General features: G+C 44.4%; 1 protein-coding gene across 1 annotated transcript in view; it reads left to right on the forward strand.

Moving 5' to 3' along the window:
- Nucleotides 1-15,684, forward strand: part of rhbdl1 (rhomboid, veinlet-like 1 (Drosophila)) — an 84,718-nt gene extending 69,034 nt beyond the window's left edge. The window contains exons 6-9 of the mRNA XM_015360037.2: nucleotides 1,044-1,144; nucleotides 5,676-5,736; nucleotides 6,422-6,738; nucleotides 7,938-15,684. Coding sequence (XP_015215523.1) covers nucleotides 1,044-1,144; nucleotides 5,676-5,736; nucleotides 6,422-6,693 — 434 coding nt within the window. The 3' untranslated portion in view covers nucleotides 6,694-6,738; nucleotides 7,938-15,684. The remainder of the gene's footprint in view (nucleotides 1-1,043; nucleotides 1,145-5,675; nucleotides 5,737-6,421; nucleotides 6,739-7,937) is intronic.
- Nucleotides 15,685-16,294: the final 610 nt, after the last annotated feature.

The raw sequence follows: 16,294 nt of genomic DNA on the forward strand, positions 1-16,294 counted from the left end.
GAAGTGTTATGAGAGCTGTGCTGTCGTAAACCAGAGACCTTTTGCCACAAATGCGGTTTATTATTACCCTAATGAGAATCCTGTGCCTAAAATTGATTGTGTGTACAGAGAGAGTGATAATTTGTGCGGCAGTAAGGAAAGGCAGTGCCAGCCACAGAGAGACAGCAGACCAGTCACAAGCCCATACAGAGGGGTCTAAATTATAGTTTAAGAATAACAGCTTATTCTTACACTAACACTGTGTTTTCACGTGAAGAAAAACAAAAGATGTGTGAGATTTTTAATTGGAACTGTTACCAGAGGCAGTGGCTCTGACCCCTGTGAGGCACTGTGTTTCTTGCCTCTCGGAACGGTGTTCAGCACCGACGTGGTGAGACGCAGGGCGAGCTTACAAGCTTGACAAGGTGGCGCCCAGGAATGCTAACGCAGCTCAGATTTGCTGAACAAATCCAGTTTTAAAAGGAAACTGAGGAGAGAGGGGATACAGCAAAACCTCTAAACACATGGGTTAATCAGGACCTCTGTTTGCATGCTGACTGTTTTAATTAGAGACGGGCAGGCAGTCCCGAACTGGCGTGTGTTGTTCTGGCAGTGCTGGCAGAACAGAGAGCAGCTTCACGTCTGTGAGGGGAGAGAGGGTGCGAATAACTAGTTTCGTTGATCGGGCTTCTGGTTCTGGTCCTCGTCTGTCTGTGAAATCCGATCTCTCTGGGTCTCTTATTCTCGTTCTGTGGTTAGGTTGCCTGTCCGTCCATTCGTGGGTCAATCTAGAACAATAACTGCTTTCGTGGTCAAGTTCACAGTACGCCATGCTGATGATCATGTACCCATTACTTTGATTTTAATACGCGCAAAGCAGAATTAGACTTCTCTTTGCTCTTAAAACGCTGTAGCATTAGCGATATTTTCATTTATGCTGGTAATTCTCTAATGCTCTGAAAGGTGCTCCTTACAGTAGCTCTCTACCCTTCAGCCTGTCTCCTGCAACTGTCTCCTGTCTCTTTCATACTGACCCCCCTCTTCTGCTCTCTCTTTCTCGGCAGGCTCCCTGACAGTGTCCATCACAGATATGAGAGCACCGGTGGTGGGGGGGTCCGGGGGAGTCTATGCTCTCTGCTCGGCTCACCTAGCCAACGTCGTCATGGTAACCGGCTTTGCTATTATCTTGACTTGGCCTCTAGCGAAGGCCTCAAAAGACAGTGTCGGCTCCTTCGAGGGCTTTTCTCCCAGACTGGGTGGCTTTATCCCTGAGCCACAGATAATACACGTTCTAGATTAGAACTCAGATGGAAAACCCACTTGTGCTGTGTTTTGAAGATGACACCAAATAAGTCAACACTAGCATATTCCCCAACGTCTGTGTCCTGCGCAGACTGAAACTCTTTATGTTGCTTGCATGCGGCACTACAGCTGGAAAAACCCGTCCCTCCGAGCCTGGAGAATTACAGTCTGGGAAAGTCAAATGTAATTTATCAGTTCCTTTCAGGAAATATTGTGCTGTCATCTTCAATTCGTGATGGAATGTCCCATTCCGCACAGACTGCGCACAGCATTTAGGATGGTGAAGAAATCATTTCACTGAGTGGGAATGTATAATATCACAACACATTACTGTAGCACACATCAGCAGTGGCTTATGCGGTTGTGTGAGGTCTTTGGCCTGATTATTTTCATTTTTGTTGAAATGGCTTTGATTGGAGTTGACTCTGATACACATTAAAAGCAATAAGAAGACAGTTACATGGCTGAAAAAGAGCTGCATTCGGACTCACGTGTACAATCTGCACAATACATAAAAGTTTATTTTTAAACCAAATTAAAGTTACTAAATATCAAGTGTTTTTTACCATAACTGTCGTACAAGAACTGTTAGAAAATTAAAGTGCATATAAGCTTTTGTGCATAAACAGTATGTACAGTATAAATGTATATTTGTGTTTTCCACACAAATTATTTTTCATGTGGGGTTTGTCAATAAACTACTCAAAGATTTTGACTAAAGGCATATTTGGGGTTAGTGTAAGACAAATAATCAAGCCTTGTGCAAAGGAGTGGGCAGTTTCCTGTCTTTGAGGGTAGGATCCTTCACATATGTTCCTCAGTTCTTAACTCCTTTAGGCTTGGAAAGCTGAAATAAATGATAATCAAATCTGGATGATTTAGCGAGTAATTCGTTGAACAGTATTATCTAAGGGCTCAGCTGCAGTGAGAACTGCGAAGCCTGAGGCCGACTGCAGTAACTCCTGCCTGGGCAAGGATGTTTTCAGGAGACGAGCTCTCCTGTATGAAGATTCAAAAACAGAAAAGCACCTAAGAAAGGTCATTGTGCCCACTTGTTCCCTTGATCATTTCAGTTTGAAGCCAAAGTTCTTTCTTCCATTTTCTAATTTCCAATCCAAATTTGGAGCCACCAACTGTTAGTCAGACACAGCTCTCCAGCAGCAGCTCCTGAATGAGACGCACAGACAGGCTCCTCCAACGCGCGGATCTGCAGAGACATTCGCCATGTGGCTCAACAGCGCCTAATGGGAGAGGCGGCGCTGATTGGAGGAGGAGCTGTGCTTCTCACACTGACGTCACTAAAAGCCTACAAGCTCCCCGAAAGCTGCAGGATCTGATGTCGGAAAGATGTGAGATCCCTGACCAGTTAATCCCAGCTTTCACCCTGGGCAGTGATCAGAAAAGTGGCATGACCCAGACTTGAAGCAGCAATGTCTGGCACATGAAGCTCAGTGCTGAACCTGTATACCACCTGAGCCCGAGCCCCTTGACTCCCAAGTCCAAACTTGGCACTGGGACACTTCCGTGAGTATGTTTTTACATGACTGATATTAAGATAGATAGATACTGAATTATATAATAATAGTACAATACATACAATACAATACAAGAGTTACTCACAGTCCAGACACACAAGAGGAAACTAGAGCAGAACAGTACACAGAAAATCGTATCACACGTATGAATATAAATATAGATGTAACCATAGATATAAATATAAATATAAATGTATTGCACAGGTCCCTGGCATATATTGCACAAAAGTGGTTGTAAACGGGAAAAAGAAAAAGAAAAAGAAAGAGAACAGATGTAGCAGTAGATGTGTATATGCGTTTAGTCCAGAAACAGGTCACTGTCGCTGTTAAATGTTTATTAGAGGTGAAGAGCTGGGCCTATAGGTGAGGAAGAAGCTCACCATCCCTTAACTTGCTTAGAATTTGTTTCACTTTTTTCGAGACCCTTGACGTTGTTCGTTTCCATTTTCCAACACCGACTTGCCAGCCTAAAACATCATTAAAAAAAAGGGACGTGAAAAAAGCCAATAATACCTTAAATGTCCGTATCTGAACTTTAAAAACCACAGAGCAGAAGAAACATCCCGTTGTCTTGTTTCCTTGGCTCCTGACACTGCTGGGCTTATAGGGCCGCAGGGCCCTGCTGTCTTCTCTAACTGCGCTCGTGATTGGTGCAGCAAAGGACACTCTTCGCTGGAAGTTTGTTGAGGTGCGAAAGAAAGATTTGGAAGTTGTGTCGAGGCAGGCTGCTGCAGTCCCTTGGCTGCAAGAATCTTATTTGAAAGAACCTGCTAGCTTTCAACCTGCAGACCGCAACAGAGGAAAACAGAAAATGTACTCTCGCTCCACGGCAACTCTAATTCATCCTTATTATGGCACTTCCAAACCAGGAGGTGGTGACTTTGGGTTAAAAGGAAACAAAGAAGAGCAATTTTCTTGTCTTTCTCTGCAATTGTCTTGGCTATGGAGATCCAGAATAAATTCTAATGAATAAATCCTTCTGGCTACTGTTACATTCTGTAACTTTCCCATTTTCCACGTTTACCACAGTTTTACTGCACATATGCTACAGTGTCCAATTGATTCAAGATGGTTTCCTCTTCATGTTACTACTCTAGACTGAAGAAGGGCAATGATATATCTTGACAAATGGTTTTTACAGCACGTTCACTATAGTATACCACAGCGTTTCTCAATAATCATGTGGCGTACTGACCAAGGGTTACTTTCACAAGGGATGTCCCACCTGTGTTGTCTGAGATGGAACGACCAAGGTTGAATGTTCCGTTCGCAGGATTTGCCTGAAGACTGAACGCAGTGCTGGTAATATTGAATTAGGCTCTTCCCTGGTCACCAGCCTGAATCAAGGAGCTGCACCACAGAATCGCACGACTCCATTCAGGCACATTCAGCTGCTTTAATCCAGCGTCTCGTCTCTGTCTCTCAGCCTTTGTTACTTTCCCTCATCATTTATTTGTGTGCATTATAAATTTACAAGCACTGCCTGTCAACTCTAGTTGGGTGCCCTCTCCTATTTAGTTTCTCACGAGAACAGAGCCTTTTACGTTGCAAAATGTCTTTGGATTCATAATTTTTTGCTCATCACTGGAACCTCATAGACCACACAGATAGATGCATTGGATCTGAGCAGAAACCTCCCAAGAGATGTACACCTCTATATCCCTCTTTCCAGCAGATACGTCTTCCAAGATGGACACTTTTAAAATACGCACAGCATAAACACCAGAGCGAGAAGTCAGGGGGGCAGCTGGACAGGCACAGGGGTCACTGACCTGCAGCACGTGGAGACATCTTCTGCAGGCAGCGAGTCGTCTTACCCTGCTGCTGCTTGAGCAATGGTGCGCTACAACATGGGGAATCCCAATTGGAGTCAGCTGATCTCCTACTGTGGCCTTTGCTATGGGTTAATCAACTCAGTTCCTGGTTCTAGTTCATATAAAGACTGCAAAAGTATGCTCTGATTGATGCACCTCTGTTGGGGGTCCTCCACCCAAGTCAAGGCAACAGGCCTGCTTAAAACGTCAAGGTTCGCTAGTCCCTTTGCTGCTCTTGGTGCCGCTCAGCCAGGCCTATGTCACCGCTTGGGAAGTGTTGGTCATGGTCCGCTGCTGAACGACCCAGGCTCGAACCCGTGATCATTGAGCCCAACCTGCGCCTTTACAGATTGCACCGCTAAGGGCAAACAAAGTGGAAACAGCAGCCTATCCTTCCTCTGCCCCCCCTCCACCCACCTCCCAGAGGCTATGTTATCTACAGGCACTTGTTCTGCAACGGCTTAGTCTCTGACATTTTGTCCTACATAGGATATCCATGCAGAAACTCATACAGACACCCACATACACACACACACTCTGGACTGGCTTATTACTACTGCCAGATTTCTGTCTTCCTCTGATTTCAGTCCAGCTCCAGCCAAGGCTGGGCATGCTGCTTGAGATTGTCTCTAAATCAGGACCACACCTGGCAACAATCCAGCTGTGTCAACTGCATCCCAGGGGCTCCCCCAGGGCCTGTCGGGTGCCGACGCCAGCGAGAGCCTGCCAGCTCCTTTGTAGAGCTCTGTGGCACTTGCAGCACCTCCGTTGCCGAACAGCTTCATGGACAGTGCGAGAATCGTTGCAGTGTGCTGAGTTGATTAACAGTTGGTGTTTCCAAATTGGGTGGGCATAAAGCACCAAATAATTCAGTTGCGGATTCAGAAGAAGCTGGGTTTTCTCTAAAGCCAGGGTCTACTGACATTTGAAAACATGTAAAAGCATCTCAGGTAGTGCCAGGTGACATTGACACTGCCCTGATTCGTATTTAAAAACTCTAACTCTGTGGGTCTGATACCGTCTGCTGTGGCTTTCTCTGTTTCAGAACTGGGCAGGCATGCGGTGTCCATATAAGATGCTCAGGATGATCTTGGCCCTCGTGTGCAGTAAGTCCATTTTCACGTGTCAGCTTGCAAGAGTATGCATTGGCTTCTAATACATATCAAGCTTTGGAGATCCCTCATGGGACCTGTTACTGAGCGTAAGCTCACAAAACTACAATAGACACCCTAATGACATTAAAATACACATGGTGACAGTTGCTGAAACACATCTTCAATATACAGGTAACACCTTCTCTGCTAGTCTGCTTCACCATCTATGTTTACGGCAGGCCAGCCACAAGGATTGCCTTAAAGCTGGCTTACGATAAGGTTCTAGGAGCTTTATAGACAGTATCTCTCTGCACATCCATTAGGCATGTCCCTTGAGCTGAGACCTCGAATAACTCAACAATTAACCTCAGATAACGAAACTCTTGAAAGTTCGATGCCATCTCTCCCCGAAACTATAAGCCATTCATTACTACTAAATACCACCGGCCCTTTTAAATAACACGTTTACTGGATCCTGAAAGAATTTAGATCAGGAAATAATTTAGAAAATGGGTTCAAGTGCGCTTCTGGCTTCCCATGATTTATAAGGCTTTAATTCTTTCAGAAAGTGTCACCAGGGCGTATCTTGAAGGGGCCTGCTGTTTTCTAGTGATTGTCTCACTGTGGCCCCCCACTATTGCTTCATTCTCGTTTTTCCGGGCCCTGTGCCCCCCCTGCTGCCTCGTCTCCTCTGCAGTGAGCTCGGAGGTCGGCCGGGCCGTGTGGCTGCGGTTCTCCCCGCCGCTGCCCTCCTCCGGCCCCCAGCCCAGCTTCATGGCGCACCTGTCTGGGGCCGTGGTGGGCATCAGCATGGGGCTCCTGATCCTGCGCAGCTACGAGGAGAGCCTGCAGCGCCAGTGCTCCTGGTGGGTCGTCATCTTCGCCTTCGCCACCTTCCTCCTCTTCGCCATCTTCTGGAACATCTTCGCCTACGAGCTGCTGGGGGTGCAGATCCCGCCGCCTCCGTAGATGGACGCCACTCACGCCCCCCTCTCCTGAGCGCACTCCAGCCAGGTAACTCCTCACGCTGCGGCCCATACAGCTTCAGCCTCACCCTCAGCCTAGCCGTGCCCGATTCAAAAGGAGCGAGGACACCCCTTGAGGTCATCATGTTCAGGCCCTACGAGAGGGGAGGCCAGGGCCTCACTTCACAGGGGGCCTCACCTCAGCCCAGGGTGCCTGGTCTTCCACTTTAACCCTTTGGCTGTGTTTCTCGACTCGAGATGAATTAGGAACTTTTACCACATACTGTGATTCTTGACTACAGCTGTGAAAAAATGTCCCCCTTTCAGTGCTGAATCTCCCATTCTTTAGGAGTTTCGCAATGCCCGCCTTAATCTTCCCATCATGCCATCCTTTACATTAAAATAGTTTATACCCCTCTTCCCAAACAACGAGGGGGCCTCACAATGTGAAACGGCCCGGGCCTCATCTGAGTTCTCGGAGGACCTGGTCATGTTATATGCTAAATATTCTCAATTTCCTCAACCCTTACAACAGCCACCCCCATTAGGAAGCTCTTATCGGAGTTTTCACCAACCACACGCATGCTCCTACTTTTGAGCCGAAAGCTCCTCTTCGCTGGTGAAGCGCACTCCCGACGAGAGCAGTTCTGTCCAGCTGGACGTGTGGCCTGGTGTATTTCTAACAAAGAAAGTCTAGTAACAAATCTTTCTTTTTAAAAAAATGAAGTGTTTTGTTTTTTGGGGATTGACCGCTTCAGGTGTTTTGGAACACCTAAGTAACACTGGTCTGTCCAACAATACCTCACTTCGTTATTTTTCTTCTCTCCCAGGGGGAAACAGAGTAGAAGACAAGTTGTGCGTTGAATACAGATGAAAATAACCTACACTGTGGTTATCCGCAGTCAGGAACTTCATTATTGCTCTATAGCTTGGAAAGGGGGGTTGTTAGGTCTTTTCATTGCACTTCTATTAAGCTTCTATTAGCACCACAGTTTAATTTGAAAGCGCTTTTATTGTCACCTCTCCATCACAGCTGAAGGTCTGAAAGTTTCAGCACACCAGGAACTGCATTCAAATTCCTTTTCAAGGTTTATTATCTAGTATATTATAGTAGAGTGCAGCAGAGCATTGAGAAAGCACGGTGAGACATTTTCAATCACAGTGAAAACGCAAAATGAGAAAGAATTACCTGAGCAGTGTAAATTGCTCCCCCCTCTGCAGTTTCACTAATGTGGCATTTTTTTAAAGGTTCTTCCCATTACCTGGCCTGATCGACTTTAGGAATCCACCCATCTTCAGCATCACTGGACCTCTGTTCCCAAGGGAGAAAAAAACCCCCATCTTGTTTAAACTCCACTGAAGCATCTTTTATTTAAAGAGCTCCCATCGCCTTCTCCCTTCCTCAATGGGATTGATGAAGCCCCTGGGACACTGGTCTGCACCACTCCAGGCAGAGACAGACACGTAGGCCGAGGACCCTCACAGAGTCATCTCCTGCCCTCTGTGTCTTCGTGGGCGCAGGGGGCCTGCTCACACTGCCTGCACCACAGGGTCTCAATCCCGGGGACTGTACACATTTGTAAAGGAATGTCTGTAAGGAATATAACGTTGCCTTTTTTATGGTTACTGTTCATTCGTTAGAAACCTTTTCTGCTGGATTAAACCTTTTCTTTATTCTCAAAAACAAGGTGCATTTCCCCTCAGCCTTTCATCCCCCTGGAGTAACAAATTATTCACTTCTGCCCTGTGATTCCAAAACAGGGATCTTTCAGTTGAATTCTCAGAGTTACGGGTTTTGATTCAGCTAGATTGCGGTCTTATGAGGCCATAAGCAATCTGAATGAGATGATGCACAATTAATGAGCATGTTGTTCCTTCTAAGGTTCCTTTTTGGAAATAATGGGCAAGTTCTCTACTTCATGTGCAGACGTTCTCTTGACAAGCATGCCTTTGGAAGACAAGTTCAGGTTTCTTCAGAATACGGCCCAAGTCAGTTGCTTATATAATGCTTTTTGATTGCTTTTGAAAACTAACCCATAAAGGAACCCAATATTTCCAGGTTACATTTAATTAAATCACTACAGCATTTAAGAAACAGGACTTCAGCATTCTCAAGTCAAAGTCTTTCACAAAAAAGGCACTGAATGTCATGATCCAGCCTTGCTTGTTAAAATTGTTTTGTTTCGTCCATTAAGCTTGTCTTTGCCTTGCCCTCATTACTATATATAGTCCTCTAGGACAGTTCTGAACATGCATACTGTACGTCTGAAATCAGACAGCAGTGACGCCAGGCTGGCGTCTCCAGCAGAACAGACATTTGCTTTGAATAGGAAAAGAGGGTCTTCTGTTGCCTTCAAGTTGTTCAAAGGCCAATTTATGTTTTTGTTAAAAACAAATCAGCAGTAGCTTAGAGACATTCAAGCTTCTCGTACCATATTTTCATCATTCCAGCTTAACCTGCGCAGTGCCAATAGTGGCATCAACTTAGGGTGCAAATGAGGTAGTAAACCTGGCATCACATGTCACATTTGGGGTCACAATTCTTTGGGGATCCTCAAGACATGAGCATCCGCTGTGAGGACATCAAACACAGTGACCTGTTGCCAAACAGCAGAAGCCAGGGCAAGTTGAGGGCATTGGTCCATCTTGAATGTCTTTTGCTCCAGTGTGAGCTGCAGTGGCATCACAAAATTAAAATGGTTTTGCCAAATTTAGAAGGAAAAGGAAATTGGAGGAAAAAAAACCCATTATCTTTTGTTTTTAAAATGCTAAGGATAAAGACAAGCATTCCCATACCTTACTCAGATCTGTGAATCTGATCTATGCTGTGAAAAGCGAGTGTGATGTCTACGTGTCTGGCCTCTGCATTTCCTACTGCCCTTCTGTGAAGCAGTGCTGTTGTGTCTTCAGGAATGCAGACCTTGTCTCTTTGTTCTCTCGTGGGGAGAGTTTGGCAGCGGTGTGCTGGAAAACTGTTGAAGGAGAACAAAATATGCCTCTTGGAGTTTTTCATTTGTTAATTTGCAGAACCACGCTTTTTATGAGAAGACATGGCCTTTGAGACTCTGAGTTGCCTTGTAGAATGCCTATATTAACTTTGCACTGTCCATTGTTTCCATGTACTCCCCACATATAAAAAAGAGATTTTCTAATATGGATGTTATAGATCATTTGTCCTCCTGCTTAAGGCTGTGGTGAAAAGGAAGAGTAGCATGACAAGTGAAGACCTGCTCACTGTCTGCTTGCCCTGGATGTGTATTCTTGCAGTCATGTCATGGTGCAGAGCTTCGTGGGTAGCAGGATATGCAGACTGACTGCTGCGTTGCGTGTATGTGGCCGGTATTGTCTAGTTTTGTGTCTTTAAGCATTTGCTCTTTTATTGGTGCACGTCTCTTCATTGTAGAGTTTTTAAAAACTACGTAGAAACTAGAAGTGCTGTCTGAGCAAAAAGGGTCTGAATTTCAAGGCTGCAGTGTATTGTTTCCAAGTCACATCTCTCCCAAAGCAAAGCCTGGCTTTGTCTCTGAATGATACACCATGTGTAAACCACTCGTGTTTTTTTCTTTTAAACAGTTCAATATTTGATTTTTTTTTTCTGCTGAGCCTCAGACTTCAGCGAACCTTCTCAAAGGAGAAGACGCTGCATCTGGAGAATTTGAGTTGAAGCACCGTCCACACAGTGCTGTGGCAGCTGTCCATGGTCTCTTGGTGTGGGCTTGGTGAACTCTTTAAGAGCTGATTAAGGATTTCACCAGGGGAGCCGAGGTTTCACAATAGAAGTGCCACACTTTACAATAACTAAATAGGTTATTGTGAAGAGTCTCTTCCTTCATCACCTGTCTTCAGTGTTGATGGACATGCTTCTCAGTATTATATGTCTTGTACAAGATCCTTGTACGAGATCTGAGTTGTGTTGAATTGATGATCTCCTGATATATAAGACATGATTGCTCACATGTTAGGAGGAGGAGAGCATGCTGATTCCAGCTGCACAAAAACCCTTCAACCCCTGATAACAGAGAAACAGAAGAAGACAATTTGTGATGCCAACGTCTTAAACCACGACACAGAAACGCTGGTGTGCTGAAGAGATAATGAAAATAATCAGAGTAAGGCAGGCTTCTTCAAATGGCTTCTCTAGCAAGCAAGCAGTGCTCACAGGCTTAAAAAAGTGGGAATTTTTTATCATTGTCTAAGAACAAGTCATATCTGATCTCGAAAGAAAATGAACACTGGGGAAGTATTCTTAAAGAAAAATGTTAACCAAGATTAAAACCTGCTGCATCAGAACCAAAACACTTCTAGTCTTTGAGCAACAAAGGGCTACAGACGTACAGCTTCTGGCCATGATATTAGGAATTGGCACAGGGCGTGCTGGCCTCTGTGAGCTACAGGAACAGTGTGAACAGAGCATTTTGGGAATTTATCCTGCAGGTGAAGTTGCTGTGAGGGCAGTGGTGTGTAGGATTGAATTCCATGTTCCACTGGTTCAAGCAATTTTCAGTACAGACTGAGGTCTGCATTCCTAATACTTTGGCCAGTGAATGTAGTAATGCTGAGACGATTAACACAGTGCTGATTGGCTTAACTGTTAACTTTGTTCAGATCTCTGATCAGAAAGTGTAGTGTGCTTGTTGCAGATGTTTCTCTGATGTTGCGCACAAGGCTAGCCTCTCTCTTTAGATCTCGCCTCCGATGGAGGAAATCTCTAAAGTCCACGTTCAGAAACAGCTGCAGAGGGGCATCTGTAGGATGCTCAGCTGTCTCTTGTGGCTGCTCTGTCATTTTCTCAAGTCCACTCCCTGGCAGTCTGCATCAGCTATGCTCCCTGGCGTAGTCTTTGATAACTGTGTGACTGTCAGACTTGACAAGCCTTTGTGTTCAAGACTAAGGGCTGCATCCGTAAAACCTGTAGCAGCAGTATCCCTGCGCATGTCTCTTTGTTAAAACTAAGATGCTCTGTTCCTTTTTACCTCACTGAGAAAGGGATGGAAAATACGACTGAATACGTTTTATTAATATTAAAGGCCGCAACTATCACTGTGCCAAAAATTATTTTCTCCAGGCCTGAACATTTGAGGTTCTAGGTGACATTTGTAATTTATATTTATAAGTGTTCCCTGGCTTTACCCTGTCTGTGCAGTGTTTACTTTACCGAGCTAGTTTCCCACAGTTTGTATTGTGTTTTACTGTCCCCCCAATGCTGTAACATGCTGCTAGCATGATTTTACTTTACCTTATTCTGCGTTTAGAAAGGTGGCCACGCTTCTTCATGCTGATGCGAGATTTAATGGAAAGGCCAAATGTCTGTTCCAATCTAAAGCGTACGAAAGCTGATACAGTTGGATTGTTCTAACTGTGGTGCTCTACATCTCTGTAGCACTGGTCCACCAATCATCACTGATACAAAGTCTAGCGTAGTAGGCAGGTCCCAGTATAATGCACTTGCTGTGAATGTAAAAATCATCAGGTAATCTGGTCATGTGACTGTTTGCTATTGTAGGAAGTACAACAAAGAGAATTTTAATTTAGAAAAAAGGAATGGCGACTGGTGCTTTGTTTTCACTGCATGAAGAAGTGGAGCTTAAGAGAAAATCCCTCACTGAATATCAGGAGTCCTTGTTTAATTTTGAAAAGATGTGAGGGGATATGAAATGTACTGCTTGTTCTTTTATTATGAGTCCCCGGTGTCTGGAAGGATTGTCTTTTCCCTGATGCTCTTCAAGTAGTAATCTCTCGCTATACCAGCTCCTTCTGCAATGCCACACCCAGTAATCCAATAATCCACACACTGTATGTATCTGAAACTTGGTGTTCTGTTGACCTCTGTTCCTGCCACTCGAATATAATCAGAGGTGAATATTAATTTCAATTCGGAAAGAATGTTTGTGCTGGGTTTTGTGCTGCTACTTTTTAATATAATAAATATTCCTGTGATCACCCTTTTCCAGAGACTGAAACACTTGGAATTTAGAAAGTGTTGCTCTCAAGAGTACTGTATACTATCTGTATTACATCCATTAAGTTCTCAGGCACTTCGGGTACAACCAGTCTGTTAGGTTAAAGTAAAAAGAATTAAGGCATTTTTTAAAAAAGATGCCATCGGTTCTCCTACTGGTTATGAGCCTGAAGCCGGTACCAATAGCAGTGTTGTACTGTAATTTCCTCAAAGTAAAACCACTTCAAGAACAACAGTTAATCAAAACGAAGATGTGCCTGATTGAAGCCCAGTCCGTACCCAATTGGACAAAGATCAACAGATCCTAAAACAGACACAAGGGAAGAGTTTGGAGGCTTAGCATCTTCAGTCATGGTGTGTTTTGCACAAGCAGGTGACATTTCCTGCAGGTTAACAGCTTGGTGTAAGCTGTTGTTGAGTTGCAAAGCTGTTCTGACTTACTCTCACGTCTGTGTTGTGTCTTTACTTTGTAAACGCTTGATTGAGCAGTGGGTTTGCTGCCAGAAGATCACTGTCAGCACTTGGGAGTTATGATGAAAACCTGCTGTGACCCTGGGGAGTATATCAAGGGAGGCCTGTGGCTGTTCGACCCCAAGTAGCTCCTCTCCCCCTAAAATCAATTGTCCTATTGCTAGTGAAACAGTCGGCCCTAGGGAACTGGAGGGCCAGCTTGTTCAGCAAAGTAGTGCACATCTATGTGCTCGCTCGCTTCCTGCAGATCAATCCCACCAGAAAAGGTCTCTGTGGCTTGAAATGTTTTCCAAGGTTTAAGTGGCTGTTTCTTGTAAGTGCTCATGTTTGTGGCTGTAATTGCTGAAAGAGAGAGACGCCAGTGTCACCCCATGACAGCAGCTTCTCAGCAATCTGAGACAGAGATCTTCCAAGGGCTCCCTTTAAGGTTAAGTAGTAAATAGTGGAGGTACGCTTTGACTATGATAAATGAGATGTGGTGTTATTAATATTATTCGATTATTACACTTTTGCCCAGGTTGGAATTTTCTACCCTTACCCGAAAAAGAAACACTTCCCAGGACTCTGTCTCTGTCAGCTCTCTCAGACTTTACTACATGAATTCACCTCCGTAGGATCTCAAGAGTCCCCACAGCCTGGTATGTGCAGTATCTTTGGCCTTGTCTGTCTCTGCAGACTCTGCTTTTTGTATATAATAGGAAAGCAGCTGTTCAGCAGGCGTGGAGCTAAAACAGCCAGTGGGGGAAATTGTTTCCCTCACAGTTGGTTTTCGGAGTCTTGTGGATAAGCACAGTCATTTGTTTTGACTCTTAAAGAAGGGTGGGGAGTATCTACAGTAAAAGCCTGTCGACTGTTGTGAATATCAAAAGCTGCTTGTAGCTTCCTGCGGTCTCATGAGTTGCTGCCATAGTACCACCTACTGGGGGAATATTGACTCTTGTTCACTACCAGTCCTGAAGACAATCCGGGCTGGTTTTAGATGGAGCCTTGTGCCCAAACCAGTAATGCTTTCCCTGACATTTTCCCGCAGGATTTCAACATTCGTCAGAATCAGGGCTTAAGCCGAGTTGAAAAAGGGACAGGGCTAACCAAGTTTGGGCCGATCCTTCCTCATTGCCCCGCTGCTGAGTTTTCAGCCAGCCTTAACACTGGATTCTGTGCTTGGTTATGCGTTTCTCAGTACGTCACAGAAGACTGATGTGTTTCTGCAGGGTTGATTGTGCATGTCATTTTCTCTGCTTGTTACTTTGGTCCTGCACGCTTCTAGAAACTTCTTGGAACAGATTTTATTCTCTATGTGCCAGGGAGTGATTTTCTTAGCTTCACAATGTAACTCTCAGCTCTTCGCAGCTGAAAAGCTGGGGATTTATTACTTAAATGCCAAGACCACCTTTACTCTGAAAGCATCCTAGTTGAATATTTTCCATACTGTAGATTGAGGATGTTCTGATGGGACTCTCCCGGGAACGTATATTTAATTGTAATATATTCGTTAAATAAACTGACATTGAAAATATAACCAAGCCACTGAAGAAACACTACAATGTAGTTCAAGTATTCCGTTTATCAGTGAAAAACAGATTATTTTCAGGGGAATGGTTGTGAATGGAATAAGGACTTTCTCTTGTGAAAATACAAAAACAGCTCAAGTATTTATAGAAACTCCCTTTAGAATCGGGACCTTCCTACAGGTTATTTTCATGATGGGCAACTGTTGTTCTTATTTGACACAATTGTCACACCGTACATCTTACACGGCTTGTCTGAAAACATAGTAGCATCCTTATAAAATGCAGCAGCTGGAATTACCTGCAGTGTGTGTAAAACTGAAGCAGATCAATCCACTACACAAGGGAGGTCTGGCCTGTTTCCCTGATTGCAACTGCGCAATTCAATCCAACACCACAAGTCAACATCTTCATTAAAACAAATCCTTCTGAATGCAGGTACAGAGTTCAGCACAGCCCAGGGTGAAGGCAGGTCACTGAATTCCTCATCTCCCTGTCCAACGCAATACAAATAGCCAAGAAAAGTCAATAAATAAATAGATAAATATTGACTGTTTAAAGCAACCAAATGCTTGTCCACCTCTTATCAAAGACTTATTTGCTGAAGCTTTTCAAAGGTTAACTGCTGTGAGATTACATCGAAAGAAAAGATTGATTCGCTCTGGAAGACAGGCCAGACCTGTTTGGCGGGCAAGAAATCATCCACACTCTGCTTTTCAAAGTTGGTTTGTTTTCACAATCCAAGTTATTGCCAAGATAAGAGGGGGAGGAGAACAGAAGGATCTCCCACCCCCCACCCCCCCCACCTCCTGCTGTAAAAAAACTTTATTTTTCTCTGGGTCAATTAAGAAAAGACAAATGAAAACAAAAATATATTTATGTAAATAGTTTCTATTTAAAAACAAATCTATGCTTATGATTTCATGACTGTAACTGTACTTTTTAAATGTTCAAAACTGAACTATTTTATATTGTATATATATTTTTTCTTTTGTACTGTTCGTTGTACTTGCTTTAATTTGGGAACATTACAATAAAGTCGGCACATGTGGACTCATTTCCTCCATGCCTGTGACTTTGTACTATCCCCTTTGCTTTGCCGCCTCTTTACATTGGCCCTGGTGTGAGTGTGAGTTTCTGTCTGTGTCTGTGTGCTCTGTGATGGACTGGTGTCCCATCCAGGGTGTATCCCGCCTTGTGCCTGTGCTTGGTGAGACCCCCCTCAACCTTGAATAGCAGAAAGCAGATAGAAAATGGATGGACAGAACTCAAGAGCCATGAGGGCTGAACTCCACTGCTCAGAGGCCTGTCTGCTCCACTCCTGTGACAGGTGCCACAACTTAAATGCACCACAACCTCTTCAGGCCCGCTAATGTGAGAAGTCTCTGCTGCCAACTGGTACAAAAATATCCTATTGCCCAGCTGCCAGGGCCAGAGGTTATTTGGGAAAGCCTTACTCTTAACAGATTGAGCTGGTGTCAGGAGCACCACAATAAAGGGGAACGTACCCCTCAAGTAGCAGACATGCACATCGGTCGGCTAACAATATAGGTTTATTCATTGTGGTTTTGTAAATTGTGCCCATTGCATTGCTGTTGCTGTAGGACTGCAGCAGTATCAATGAACCACTTGCACCACACTTTTGAAAGCAAAAGAAATGTCGAGGC

The sequence above is a fragment of the Lepisosteus oculatus genome, chromosome 19 (genome assembly GCF_040954835.1).
Source record: "Lepisosteus oculatus isolate fLepOcu1 chromosome 19, fLepOcu1.hap2, whole genome shotgun sequence".
Taxonomy (NCBI): Eukaryota; Metazoa; Chordata; class Actinopteri; order Semionotiformes; family Lepisosteidae; genus Lepisosteus; species Lepisosteus oculatus.